This window comes from Chaetodon auriga, chromosome 2, assembly GCF_051107435.1.
Source record: "Chaetodon auriga isolate fChaAug3 chromosome 2, fChaAug3.hap1, whole genome shotgun sequence".
NCBI lineage: Eukaryota > Metazoa > Chordata > Actinopteri > Chaetodontiformes > Chaetodontidae > Chaetodon > Chaetodon auriga.
The window spans coordinates 6173743-6189290 of record NC_135075.1 but is presented as its reverse complement, the minus strand read 5'-3'; the positions used below and the strand labels follow the sequence as shown (position 1 = coordinate 6189290).

General features: G+C 44.3%; 1 protein-coding gene across 1 annotated transcript in view; it reads right to left on the bottom strand.

Moving 5' to 3' along the window:
- Positions 1-15548, bottom strand: part of slc25a26 (solute carrier family 25 member 26) — a 48804-nt gene that overhangs the window by 9979 nt on the left and 23277 nt on the right. The window contains exons 6-7 of the mRNA XM_076751355.1: positions 7503-7547; positions 2788-2857 (exon numbers count right to left, since the gene is read on the bottom strand). Coding sequence (XP_076607470.1) covers positions 2788-2857; positions 7503-7547 — 115 coding nt within the window. The remainder of the gene's footprint in view (positions 1-2787; positions 2858-7502; positions 7548-15548) is intronic.

The window sequence follows — 15548 nt, the reverse complement described above, 5'->3', positions numbered from 1 at the left end:
GGGTGGCGCGATCCAGAGGTGTCCCCACTGAGCTGCAGTGTGTCGAAGTGTGTGTGTGTGTGTGTGTGTGTGTGTGTGTGTGTCACTGCCACAAACACAGTAACTGCTCTCAGTAAACATATCCATATGGGCCACCGAGGAGCAGTGTGACTGTAAGTGAGCTGAGGATACAGGAAAACATGAGGATCAGTGTGGTGTAACACAACGTTACATTTGACTCGTTAATGCTGGATGATTAGAAGACGGGATGGATGGAAATGATTTTTTTTTTTTTTTTTCCTTTACTGGGGCGGATAAAACTTCAGCAAGGATAAAAAGATAGGGCCCTCTCACTGCAGCCTGTCTTGTAATATTCTTGGATGGCAATAAAAGGATGCATTATCCGGATAAATCTTACACATGGAGCGCTGAATTGGAGGATCTAAATTTGGCTGGAAGGACCATGTGATGTGATGAAGGTTAGACCCAAATCAGACGCTGATGTAATCTCGTCTCGGGTTAGGCAGTGTTTTTTTTTTTTTTTTTTTTTTTTTCTCTGGGCGGTTCAAACGGGGTCAAGTCCGTCGTAAGTCAGCGCGGGGTAGCGGTGGAGATATTTGGGATGATTAAACGCGCCTGTGTGAGCATTTCCAGTGTCAAGCTGATTATGTATGAGTGAAAGAGAGAGTGTGAAGCGCGATGTAAGGGGAAGTGACTGAAACCTGAGGATCCCTCTTGGACAGCAGCTCGGTCGCAGTGGGACGTGAACTTGATTCCTACCCTGGACCCACACCCCCCCATACTGCCACCCCACCCGTTTTCCTTCTTTCCTCCTTTTGGCTTGGATGACCCTTTATTCTGCCAATTCCGTATTTTTCAGACCTTTTTCCTACATATCCAAATTAACAGTTTGTCAATCTGTCTGTCGAGCTGAATTCTATTCACAGTTTAACAGTTTAATCTTCACTAGAAAAGATTCAACCCGTCTAAACTTTAGCCTGACAACTAAAAACATGTGTTGAGGACCCTTCTCAAACCCCTCCGCTCCTTATTTCATAAGTCTTTTCTGTCTTTTTTTTCCCTCTGCATGTCTCAGTCTATGTCCTCTGTCTCTTACTCTATTCTTCTGCTTCTCTTCCCGGCGTGGACTGAGTCCAGGTGGAGTGGCGCAGGGCCACGTCTCAGCCCCTCGGGGCGCTGTTTCCTCATCCCCTCTTCTCTTCTCCACCTCCATCTCTCCATCGCCCCTCCAGCAGCTAACCTCAATCTTCCTGTCCTGTCTGGCGCGTTGAAGCATCGCAAGACTTATGGACTGAAAGCTACAACCGTCCAACACGGGCTGCTCGCAGAACTACGCTCCTGAAATATGTATTTTGATTGTGGTTCTGCTTTTTCATCGCAAAAAAGATGAAGACTGAGTGGAAAGATGGATGATGTGCCACATTTTTTTACTCAATCTACTACAATCCTGGAGGTACATGCTATGTTGTGTACATGTAACTCAAACTCTCGGCAGGAAAACTTCATTTTCCTGAAGGCATTAAAAAAGATCAAAAAGCTCAAACAACAGCACTCACACACAGTTTCATATAAAGAAAGCTATAAAACATCGTGAGCACAAAATACAAAACAAAGCCAGCGCAAGTAAGGTCAAATTTGACGGAACATGCGCGGCACACCCACACAGGTGTTTTCATTTATTCTGGCTGATCAGACCTCTGCTTGAATTTGGGAGGAGCTGTGCTCTGAACTGTGTGATGTCACCTGACTGGATGAACCAATACGAATGACCGGTGTAAGATACGCTGTAACTTGTCCTGCCCTAACCTAACTAAACAACTGATATAAAGCTCTCAGGAGTGCCATTTTTTAGTTTTATGTATCTAAAGTTGCATAAAGACTTCAGAGGTTTGACCTCGATGCAGCAGGTCAAACCGTCTATGGAGCGCATGATCGTGACGCTGAAGGATTGAACCAAACTTTTTGGTTTGGAGTTTCTTTGTCTTGGAAACGCTGTTAACTTTTGTGATCAAAAAAACGCCCTTATCCTCTTCAGATGGAACTTACATTAAAACACAAAACCATCAAATTCAGAACGACGTTCAAATTCACCATTTTAAAGGCTGATCGTTGACTCATCTTATCTTTATTAATCTCTTGTGATTCAGTCTAATTTAATTCTCTCCAGTTGCTTTTCTTTCTCCGGCTCATCTTGTTTTCAGTCCACTCCCTTTCTCCTCTTCCCCTCTTTCCCGTGCCTCTCTCTATCCCTCTCCTTTAAACCACTTCAGGCCCCAGCGCTCAGGAGGTCGCACAGCTGCAGGGGCCCATACCCAGGAACCGGCCCCCTCTCATCCCTCGGTCGTCTGTCTCTCCCCTGATACTCATCCAGGCTGAGACAGAACCATTAAAGTCTGCTATGGTATGATTTTCACTGGCTGAAGGGCTTGAGAAGTCTGATAATAAGATCTTTATGAGACAACAAAGTCGAATCACCGTAACAATGACTGTTGATTTAACACCATGTTTAAGAAAAACGCCTCCTCTCATTTCCCTCCATGCCTTCATCTCGACTGTTTCTCTCTCCTCTGATCTGTTGTGCAGGTGAGGATGTGATTGGCCAGCTGAGCTCACCTTTGTGGAATCTTACAACAATGTGGCTTTGGGTAAACTTGTCCTGCCCTTCTAGCCATCCATCCCTCCACCCATCCCTCCATCCCTTCATCCACCCCCTCCAACGCCCCCCCCCCCCCCCCCCCCCCCCCCCCCCCCCGCCTCTTTCCCAAAGCAGCAAATAATCCCCTGCACCTGCAAAAGCTCCGCACACTGCAGCCTGCCAAGAGTAGAGCGTGTGACCTTGCCTCCATGACCACAGACTCTGGGAGAAAGAGAGAGAAATGTCGAGAGAGAAAGAGAGGGTTGTCAGTAGAGGGGGATGACGAAAGAGCGAGAAAAGGGGAGAAAGAGGGAGGGAGACAAAGAGAGAGAAGATTGCAGTTACTGGAGATATCAGACACATTGGAAACACATTGTGAACCTTGGTCCGGTCTGGGGTCCAGGCTCGCGGCTGGGAACCAGGCTGTCCGGCTATTTTTGTGTTGCCTTTTCTCCCCAGTGATGTCATGCTTCTTGTTTCCCAAGAACTGGGACGGGACAAGAGGGAGGCAAGAGGATACGCTGCTGCGCTCCCACTCTATCATGCTTCACACATTTTGTCTCGATGCCATCATGAAGCACAGTAGGTCAGCACATATTCACATATCAACACGTGATTTGATAACATTTATGTGTCCAAGCGCTAAAACACACAGAATAGTAGAGCAGGGTGAATATGCGATATGCACCAGGGGTCTCAAACTCAAATTACATGGGGGCCACCGGCCAGGCTGTCCTGTCCAAGTGGGGCCCCTTCAAGACCGCACACAAGAAAGAAAAGCTTTAAATTGCAGCTATACACACATGTACATAACACACATTCTGAATGTTACGTCGTGTGTTGCTTGCGATTGTTTTCCTGGAGAACGGCAGCTTTCTCTCTGTGGAGGAGATAAAAGTGTCAAAAAAAATAGAATTAAAATAAATTCAGACCGCCCCTCTTGAAACTGCTCCAAGTCAACTGTAATTTTAGGTTTAGACAGTTTAAATGTCAGGTGCGCTGAAGGAAACCAGAGTTCTGTTTGTTAAAGTCTGTCTGTTGACTGATTGAGCAGCTAGATGCAGCTGAATAAATGTTAAACGTGTCATAAAAATGCACCAATTTTTAAGCCGTGCTCCAAAAAAAACCTGAATGATTACACTACAATAAGAAAATGGGGGGGGGGGGGGGGTAATGAAGTTACAATATAATGCTAACAGCCCTGCAATAGATCCCACCGCAGTGACATTTAAAACGGCCAAATGGCAGTCGAAAGCTCAACAATCAAATTATTACACAAGACTGCAGCTCACGCATTTCTCTCAAATTCTATTATTGATCCATTTCACTGTGACAGTTGAGGGTTGACAGATATATTTTGTGAATCACACAAATAATAAAATTATGCATTTAATTGGAAATACATGGAATTAAACTTGGTATGGTATATTGATAGCTCCGTTACTTCGATCACTACTTTATTTTAAGAATGTGAAATGTCAGAATAAAAGCAGAGAGATATTTTTTTTCAGCTGTTTTGTCTTTCATCACAGTCCCGGTGACTCAGAAGTTTCCATTCACTTACTCAGTTGGTAGCGTTGTCTTTAAATCGTTTAACTTCACAAGCTTCTCACAGTAAGTTGCTTTTTTGGCTCATTGGTCCTGACAGAGCTGCTGGAACTGAGGCGGATTTATCACACTTTTTTTTTTTTTTAAACTTCTGCCCACAATGTTTCTGTTGGATTGAGATCAGGACTCTGTGATGGACACTCCAGTACCTTGACTTGATGTCCTGAAGCCATCTTGCCATAAGCACGCTTTGGGTCCTGCTGTAGTCTGGCTTGTTTGCGGTGGTTTCGGAGCACTGGCTTCTTCCTTGCTGAGCAGCTTTTCAGGACATGATGATATAGGACAGATTACCACTCCCTCCTGAGCGGTGTGACGGCTGCGTGACGCCATAGTGTTTACATTTGTGTGCTGATGTTTGCACAGATGAATGAGGTCCATTAAGGCGACTGGAAGTTGTTCTCACTGATGAACCAGACTTACGCAGGTGCACCATTTTCTTTTCTTTTGATTTTCCCATGATGTCTAGCAGAGAGGCAGTAAGCTTGACGAAGGCCTTCAAACACATCCAAAGCTACACCTCCAGTTAGCTCAAATCATGTCAATTAGCCTATCATTTTCAGAAATCTCCCAAGCTGTTAAAAGCCACAGTCAACTTAGTGAATGTAAACTTCTGACCCTCTGGAACTGTGATATAGAGAATTAAAGGTGAAATAATCTGTCTGTATAGATTATTAGTTTTCATGTTTGTTTACATGAAAACTATGGAGTGGTTAAAAAAGGATTACACAGCTTTACAGGTTCTACAGTTCAGGCTACACTAAAGATATTTGCTTAAAAATAAAGTTAATTGAATAAAAAGTGGATTATATACAGCAAATGAATACGTAAAATGAAGGCTTAAAGCGTTTCATGAGTACTCTCTGTGCCTGAAACCCCTCACAGGGCGGCTTGCCCACTACTGGCTACTGAGTGACACCGCCTGATGTTTTTGTTTTGAGACTCTCGTCTTCTTCTCCCCCTACTAGTTTCAGCAAAGCGATGAGGAGACTGACTATGCAGCGTTAGTGTTTGTATAAAATGCATATGGACAGCTGGGCCGCCTCGGGCGCTGCAAGGTATGATTACTTCTCAGGGAGAGCAATTGAGCAACAGCATGGAGCGATTACTAATATTTTCTTTGCCCCCCCCCCCACGAGCTTAATCTGTTGCATGTTATCTCTTTTTCCTCCTACCTCACACACATGTGGACATCACGAAAACCATGTGTGCGTGCACAACACATGCAAACACAAACAAGTAAATACACAGAAAAAGACAAAGGAGAGGAGCTGGCTGATAGTGTGTTCGAGCTCAGGATGTGTCATGTGTATTCCATTAGAGGGCAGATTAAAAAGGAGATTTTGTTTTCCACATCAAAGGCCTCACGCTGAGAGAGTCCTCTCCGTCTCTGCGACTCTCTCCACCTCTTCCTCTTTGTTTCATGAATAAATAATAAGGGGTAAACCTGGGAAAACAAACTTTTTGACCTTTGAACCCTCATGTCAGGGTCAGACTTTGCACCTGGACGACTTCCCACAGGAAAGAGTAGGTCGGTCTGCGTGCATGCGAGTGTGTCAGGACGTTAAGTATGTCTTTGTGTTTTTGCGCGCACGTATATGTGCGGGAAGACAGCATCTGTGAGCGCATCTCATTGGTTAAATACGAGTTCCCGTCATGCCTTTGACGCAAAATTCCTCGAATGATTTGTGGCTCTTTCTTGGTGTTCAATCATAACCTAAAAGTGTTACACCCTCCTGTTTTGCTAATGTTGTTTTTGAGGTCAGAACAGATGGGCTGAGCTGTGAAGCTTATTCTACGGTTGCTGTTTGGGAAAAACAACTGAGTGAAAACCGCAATATTGTGAAATTAATGTGTGAAAGAACAGTGAGAATTATTCACATGGATACCGAAGTCTGGTGTGAAAAAAAAAAAAAAAACAAAACACTTTCAAACTCCGTGCAGTGGCCAATGTGTAAAGTCCTATTAGATCCTGTGACTTTTTGATGAATTTCTACAATTCTCTGTGTCCTTCTGCCTTGAATAAGCCTCTCCGTGATATCCCAGAAAATCAAGGACGCGTTGAACTTAATGCACTCCACGGAAGGATTTGTCTGCTTTCTCCTTCTCCAACAGGCCAACAGCAGTTGGTTGGTTGGTTTTCTCCCTTTCCCTCTTTCTGATTCTCTCCCTGACAGCTGTGCTGGCTCGGTGTGAAGCAAAAAGAAAAAGGCCATAACGCAGCACATTACAATCCCACAAAGCAGATGGGAGATCATGCCACACACATGCACTCTCTCAAATTCCTTCGCTCTGGCATTTTTCAAACTAAATCATGTTATTCTTGTTTAGGAAAGCCTCTGAACATCTTGGTGGTCACTCTAAAGGAATGGCAGTAAAAACCTGCTGCAAGTAGCTGCTTTTTCATCTCCTTCCATGACGAGTCAGCTACTCTCTGCCACTGTAGCAGAGGAAAGGCCTCATTAGCTATTCAGAGCACCACGTTAATACTGAGGGTACATCTGGGAGGACTGGGAGCAGGGAGCCAATGGATGGAGTAGAGGATAAGTAGAAAGAGGAGAGGTCCAGATTCCAGCAGCTCAGCTCTCCGCCAACGGACGTGTCCAGATGGCCTGGAGAGAGAGGGCCTTTGACTGAGGGACAAAGAGACACTTGTGGACGACAAAATCTAACTTTCACAAATGCGCAGACACAAACAGCGCATACAGTACGCACACACACACACACACACAGCTGTACAGTGTATTGTTCATTTTAGCCGGCCGTTAGCTCCTAACATTGATGGAATGTTTGACTGTCCGCCTCTCGCGCCCTTGAGACATGATGTCACTCCAGCAAAATGCCGTCTTTTCAAAGAGAAACAGCTTTTTATGCGTTTCAGAGTCACACGATGAAAAGAGAGAGAGATGAAAAAAAGCCAGGAGGAGACAGATATACACGGCTGGATATGCTTGCGATAAATTGAAGGCTGGTTTCACGGCAGTCGTGACAACCCATTAAACGGGGGCGCAAAGTCCCATTTTCGCCTGCCACAATGATACAGGGGAACGCAGAGGGTGAGCCTGCTGTAAATGTGTCAGAGCGGAAGCACACTATTATAACCTTCCTACGGATTTATCACTGACAATAATTACTGTAAATAATGGTGCTGAGGAACGGCGGGGAGTGGAGGTGATGACGGGGGATGAAGTGGATGGACAGTAGAGACAGAGAGGGAGGTGAGTCAGTCAGGCAAACATTTATGGAAAGATCTGAAACGTACCTTTAAATATTCCCAGAGTGGAAACTGCACCAGAGAGAAGGGGATCTGAAAAACAAGCAGACAGAGTTTGGATGGTCAGGATCATCTCCGCGTTAACTTTTTGATTTTCTGGAGGTTCAAGTTTCATCTTTAACCTCCAGTCTCCTGCACTTGCCATTCCTGCCACCTTTCTCTGTTTCCTCTCGCTCGTATGACTGCTCCCTTGTTCCTTCTCACTGCTGATGATTAATGAATGAGACAGGCTGTGGTCTGCCAGTCCTGGATGGATGGATGGATGGACGGATGGACGGAAGGAGCAAACTTGGAAAGAGGTATAGAGGGACGGAGGAAGGCCCCTCAAGAGATGGTTGGAGTGTGAGCGTTGCCACTGGAAACACTAAATCGGCTCACGCAGGAAGTTACAGCGGGAGGAAATCAATGGTGGTGCCAAGGCAAGGGGCAAACGACACACAGTCAGACCACACACACACACATGCGCACACACGTGTGTCCTGTCATCTTGCGCTGCGGGAACGGCAGAGCAGGACAGGAAGGAAGAAAGGGAACAAAAACAAAAACCAAAGGCAGAAATAAATAAAGTGACACTGGGTTGTGTCATCAGTCTTTGATCACAGAAACAAGAGGATCATTCATCCATCTGCGCCGCCTCCTCCAACATGTTCCATCAGACTACGTTAGCACATCAGCAAAAACTGGACCGATCCAACTGTGAGTCAGCCAGAGCACAAAGACAATGCATGAACTGTGTTTATGCCACTTAATGAGCTTATTAAGCACTTTGTCCAAATGTACTGACCTCATATAAACACTCAGTCTGAAGTGGATTCACTTAAAGGCTATCTGCTGCATCTGCTTTCTGAGGCCCGAACACAAAACTTTTTAAGATCTTCATAATGACCTGGACTTGTATTAAAGGCCATTTTCAAAACAAAAGTAAAGACGTAAATCTGTCAGCACCAGTTTAAAGTCAATTGAGGTCAGCGAATGAACTTTCTCAAATGAGCCGATAAAAGGCCTGATGTGCAACTGTGTTAAAAGTGACTGTGACAAACAGTAAACATGGGACTGTATTACTGAGCCTGACAGACATTGAGAGGAGATATTTAACTTTTTAAATGGTCTGACGTTCTTTTTAAAAAGCTTTTCATACGTCAACAACTTGAACCAGGCATCTCTGAATTAAAAAAGCCAAACACAAATTGAAGAACAGTTTTTTGGGGATTAAATCTCCATCCGAACTTGTACAGAAATGAGTATAGTATGAACGTAGATGCCAGATGAAGTGAGTGTTGCTGGGGGATTTTATCAGCTCGCTTTTAAATTGAAAATCTTGTAAATTTGCGTTTGATGGCTGCATACGTAGTAGCAACACCTCACGCCCATCTGGTCTATCTGGGCAGACAGAAGCAGATTTTCTCAGTCCTCTGAGATGATAATAAAACCTTTATTTGACATAGGTCTGGTGTCCTGCCACCTGAATGTGGAGTGTTACACGATGGAGAGAGTTCACCTCTGCTGGAAAGCAGAGGTGTACAAGATAAGAAGGCTTTTAAAAAAGAGTAAGTGTGCCTGCCTTTCATTACCTGAGGAGTTCTGCCTATTTCCAGGCCAAGAAGAGAGGATGAGACAGCACGAATGGAGGGAGGGTGTCGGTGCACTAGCCACTACTGCTAAATGAAAGCACAACATGTTCAGCTGCTATACACGATGGTAGAGGATCAGTTTTGCATCCTTTCACATCCTGTAACTCTCTCCATCTGTTCAATGACTGACCAAGATTGACTTGTGTTTTCACCCGTGTTCTATCACTGTCCCTTTTTTTTTTTTTTTTTTTTTCTGGTCAATCCTTTTCTTCTTCTCGTCACTGATCCTGTCCCAGTATCAGCCATAGCCACAAAAAAAAAAAAAAAGAAAATTCTCAAAAGAAAAACCTCCTCCTGCTTCCTCTCAACTGGCTAACGTACTGCTCACTTAGAAACTGCATGGGAAAACATAAACATAGGCTCTTCTGGTCTGTTTGCTGTAAATCGTTTCATCTGACAGGTAATCAGATCCAGTGAGGGGCACTGAGAATCAGCATGTAGAACCCGCCACCAATCGTCTCGCTGATGGTCTTTTGCTTATGTAGGTCATCATCAGTATTAGCTTTAGACTGTTTCAATAACATTTCACAATCAAGGTTTTAAATCAGCTTGAAATGTGGCTGACAGATACTCTTAAAAGAAAATAATAATTCAATGTGCACAAAAGTCACTGAAGGACTTGTTGAACAACGTGACGACAGTGGAGAGAGACAAATGGGTTCTGCAGATGATCTGGAAAGACTGATCCACCAGTGATTTATGACTTGGTTTGACACCCCTGGCACACTGTGCTTGTACTGTGTGTGTGTGTGTGTGTGTGGGTGGGTGGGTGTGTGTTGCCTGGCAGAGATGGAACGTCTGAAAACCACATGTGGTCTGATTAAAATTGATAAGCCATTTATAGTTAAGGGAAGGCTGAGGACGGACACACACACACACACACACACACACACACACACACACACACACACACACACACCTGAAACATGCATGAACCTGAGCAGATGTGGTATGTGGCAGAATCCAACTGTGTTTGCTTCTTTTAATTACAACATCAAATATACAGCGTGGAAGACACGTGAGCTAATCACTGCAGTGTTATTTCTTCCAGCTCTAAAACCATTTCTTTTCATCTCACATCAACAACCAAACCGACCTTCCAAAGCAAGACTTCGAGCCGATGTTGGTGCAGTGATGGAAGGAGACGACAGACGTAATAAATCACTCAGCTGAATGAGAAATAAGACAGTTAGAGACAGAAAGAGAAGTGGTGACGAAAGGGGAGTAGACAAGGAATCCATCCCTCACTCCTTCCTTTTTAATTTCTTAAACCAGTGCATCATCACACCGTGAACATCCAAATCAGAAAGTAACCTGGCATCTTTTCATATTCTATCGAGCTGAGCAATGCCTGCAATGTGTAACCCGCTGTGGAATGAACTGTAATCCCTGTGTCAATGCTCTGACTTGCACTAAAAACACAAACAAGATTTCTCCAAACAGCCCAGGGGAGCAGGTTTTCTTCGCTTTTGCTATTGTTTTTGAGGTGGGGTAACCTTGGAGATAGACTTATGCATCAGCATTGCACCTGAGAGACAGAATGGTGCTCATACCGTTCCTGCTCCCGTAGTTTGGAACAAAGAAAGATAATCTGAACCCAGAGGTGCACTGCCAAAGGAGGATGAAACCCTTTCCAGCAGTCCAGTCCAGCCAGGCTTCATTATTCTGCAGCCTGATTAGGACCTTTAGGCCAGCTACACCCCTTAGAGCTGCTTTTATTTTGAAATTCCATCGACCATTGATGGGAAAATTCCAGAAAACGTGTTTAAACCTTCATGTATGTATTCGAGGAAGCATACGAACCCTCACACGACACGCTGTACATTTCCTATACGTCACTACGATGATCTAATGCACGGACACAGAATCAGACACTGTGAGACGTGAAATGTTGCATTTTTGTCTATTTCCTCAGGCGAGGCAGTCAATCACCCCACAACATCACAGAAGTCAGAGTGCAGTTCTTAAGGAATTATGTGTGACAGTAATTATTCAATTGGATCATTGTGCCAACTGCCTAAAGGTGGGGTAAACCCCTTCCCCAAACTGTGCTTCTGAACAAAAAAACACATGAAAAAAGTCATGAACATGAACATGATGTTGATAAAAACTGCTTATTTTACACTTCTACGTATACGTGTATTGTGATGTAAAGCAGAGTAACTTTTAGGATTAGCTATTATGAAAAAATACACCGTGACCTTTCAGCAATGAAAATGCATCCAGTGAAATCAATATGAAAGTCAGTAAACAGTGAGCCAACGACCGCTGAGCTTCCTTTAAAAAGAGAAAAGCGTGGATCATGCAGTTACACTGTTACCCTGTGCAGCTTGTGACTGAGCCAGTTAGGGGCTCAGCGTTCTGCTTAAGGACACTGGGAGGGACCACCTGGTTGTAACTGGTTGCAGGTGCTGAACTCAAAGTCAAAAGGGGACATTTTCTCTAACCATCGGGCCAGTGGGCCAGCCACATGGTTTTGATATTCTAGAGTTACAAAGAGGTCTCAACGAGTGTTGAGGGCACATTTCGACCTGAGCTACGTCATGGTAGACTAGCACACAGCCGTGCAGACAGCCTGGGTCGTGCTACGCTAGGCTAGCAAGAAGGCAGCCAGGCAGCATAAAATCCACACTGCTGCATGGTGCTAACTGCTGACTCTGTCTCATCCCCCTGCCTTGTATAATGCCTCAGCTACCACAGCCTATTCAGCACAGTTAAGCTGAGCCAAACTCTGTGTGTGTGTGTGTGTGTGTGTGTGTGGATGATGGCTGCTCAACCCAGGGTCGTTATATTAACTCGAAAAAGCAGACGGGACCTCATAAATGGCAGTAAAAACGATGGAAAAGAGATGTCTGTCAGCATCATCAGGACATAAACAATCAGGATCCTTCAATCATACCATCAAACCTGCGCGGCAAATGAGCGGGCGCACCTTTTCATCCCGCTTCAGTGTGTCATTTCACACAGTCTAAATGTGTAGCTGTTATTTAAATGATCAGTTAGCAGGGGAAAACAGTACCCTGAAGGCAGAGCAGCACTGATGTTTATGTCCATTGAAAACGACTGAGGTTTTCCTCTGCCTGCCAAAACTTTACTAGCTCACTCAACTCCAGCTTGAGCCGATTTGTGCACTTGCACGGCCACATGAGCAGCAACCGAATCATAACCATTAGCAGGGAGACGAACACACCCAGTGCATTTAACACATTGTTGAGGTCTGCAAACACGACCTGACACTTGACATAAAAATCCTGACACAAAAAGCACAAACACACACACACACACACACACACACACACACACACACACACACACACACACACACAGTAACAGAAGCACAAGTAATCATTTCTACAACTATGGAAAAGGGAAGGTGACACTTGCATAAATGTAAACATAATGGACTTGTTCTAACTAGCTCTAGAGGCCACTGAAATATCCCAACAACTGCTGGATGGACAGCTGTAACTTTTTGTACATACAGGACATTCATGGTCCCCAGAGGATGAATCCTCCCTGACTCTTCCTCTAGCACCCCCAGCAGTTCAATACTTCTGGCTGAGAGTGAAATCTTGACAGCTGTAGGATGGATTACCAGCTGAAGTCATTTTTCACACACAAATGCCAAATATTCTCTGGTTCCATCTTCCAAACAGTAAAGAGTTTCTGTCTGTCTTGGTTTTGTCTTATGTGATAGTGAATCGCAGTTCTTTAGGTTTTGGACTGTCTACAAACAGGCAGTTTGAAAATGTCTCCTTGGGCTAAAATCCATATTGAAAACAATCATTAGCTGCAGCCCTACTGTTTTTCGTTTTGAGCAAACGCTGCGTGTCCAGTTGGTCTGGTTAAGGTCAGTTGAAATCAATCAGCAGGCCTTCCCTGGCCTCTGTTTTTAAATATCAAATCAAACGTCTGACCCTCGAATGCATCTGGCTGTCTAAAACTTCTTCATTGTCCACATCAACGTCTTAGGTCAAAGCTATATTCACTATCAAACACCACTTTTTTTTTTTTGTTTGTTAAAATCATGCCAAAGTACGGCTCTGCGACTTGGCCACAGAGTAAAAACTGTGCTCCAGGAGCTCTGCAGCATCTGCTCCCAAAGCCCACAAACATCTGTGTCATCCAGCTGGCCTCCAGGGACAGGATTCCACTGCTGGGAAACACATGACCAACTCTCACACACACCCGCTATCCTGCATGTGTGGGTCTTGCGTTTTTGTATAAATATGTCTGCGTGCTTAATCATAGTTCTGCTGGTGTGTGTGTGTGTATGTGTGTCTGGCATCCTACGCTCGCTGGCTGACACATTTTGTCAGTGATCAAAGGTGACAGTGCCACTTGCTGTGACTGTCAGGTACTATATTACAGGAATATGGAGATCGCTTCTGCTGTGTCACTCTGCTGACAATACTCCTGTTTGTGTGTGTGTGTGTCCTTGCCAACTGTATTAGTGCTAACTTTATTAGTATTCAGAGAGGCTTTGGGCTGTCACAGGTCCTTAGGCACTCAGTGGAGGGCAGGAAAAACACATGTCAAAATATATTCACATTGAGCCTGATTGCAGGCAAGCCAGTTGGCTGCAATTTGACAAATGACTTTTAATAGGTCATACTGCAGCCTCTGCATACTGATGAGCATTTAGAAGGAGAGAGTAAAAGTAAGACAGACAGATATTACGATGGAGGGACAAGCAGACAAATGTATAGATGGTCCAACCAACAGATGAGGCATTATTCGCCTTTTCCAACAGACTCTTCTCCAAAATGTACCTCATCCCTTAATGTTTGCAGGTCTCCTACTTTAAAACATCGACCTGCTGCTACTGTGGAACGGCTCTCCAAGACCAACTTTATTGAAAACCAAAATTCAGAAGCTTTCCAATAAACTGTAATAATTTGTCTCAGCATGTCAGATATTTAGCATAATACAGGTCCATTGAGATGACGCACAGCTAGCTTGAGCAATCTTTTTACATTAACAGTGTACAAGAGACTTTTATACTGCGGTCAAACAAATACATCTGGCTGTTTTTTGGTTTCTGGTAACAAAAGCATTGGATAAATTATTAATTGGACAAGTTCGACTCGCTAATGGCGCTAGATCCCAAAAGTTTTTACAATTCGTCCTCTGGGGACCATGAATGTATGTGCAAAATTTCATGGCAATCCATCCAAAAGTGGTTCACACTGAAATCGTGCTGCTGATTCTCATCTTGGTTGAGATGCAAGTCTTGTGAAAACAGAGTCACAGTTTTGTTTCATCTACATTTCCACCCAAATAACAGTTTTCAGCAAACCACCTTTCATACTATAACTCAGTCAAGACAGTGTGGCGCAATCATCAAACCCAACAACTGACACATTTGCAACTCATCGTGCTCCATTCTTGCCACCAGATGTGGAGCAAATGAGCGAAAGAGCAAATGACTCATGAGCCAGAGACGTCTGCTGGATCCTCTGCTGGCAGCCGACTCTGAACGGTCATTCCAAATCCATTCGGCAAAGCCTCCTTAACCCGAGGATGTATGTACTCTCTCAAATTCAATTTATATGCAAAGGAAAATCAACAATGGCTGCTTTTACATGTTTAAATCATCATGTTAAGAAATTGTGAGTGACATTCACTTTGAGATTAGAGCATCAGTTTAATATTTTATTCATTTACAGGAGTAGTTTTTCAACCGCATCACAATCTTACAGTTTCAGCATTTCCTTTACACTCTGATATTCTTTTTATAGCAGTCAATTATACCCTGCAAACCTGAACTTTGTATGTCAAAGGCTGAAAGAATAAATTAGATTGTATATTAATATTTTATGGTAGAGAAAGGGTGAGGAGAGGAGAGGAGAGGAGAGGAGAGGAGAGGAGAGGAGAGGAGAGGAGAGGAGAGGAGTGTTTAAGAGAAAGCAGATGGGAGTCAGATGGTGAGGCGATCAACAGCAGCATTATTCAAAGTGAGGAGTCACTATTGGCCATGTGAAGACAAAAAGACAGACAGAGACACACAGACACACACACACACAAATAAAAGAAATCATACTGACTGGCCAGGCGGAGCAAAGCCCTGAGCCTAAGTCCACATTTATTACCTGCTAATGCAACAGGGCTGCAAGCCGGATTCACTCGCCACAGTCATACAAAGCACACACACACAAACATGCAGACACACCCACATTCCATCGACTGCATGTCACAGGAGTGTGACGAGGAATTGACTGCCGTTGACACGCTGCTAACGAACAGACAGAGATCAGATTTTAATATGTTGAAAGTTGATAAAGTCATTAATCAGGGCAGAGCGGCAGGTGGTGTTGGCCGGCGTTCAACCTCAGTCTCAGAAAGTCACTGAGCAAGAAGGAGCCAGACCTGTTTGTCTGCCGGTCGAAGGACAATCGGGACG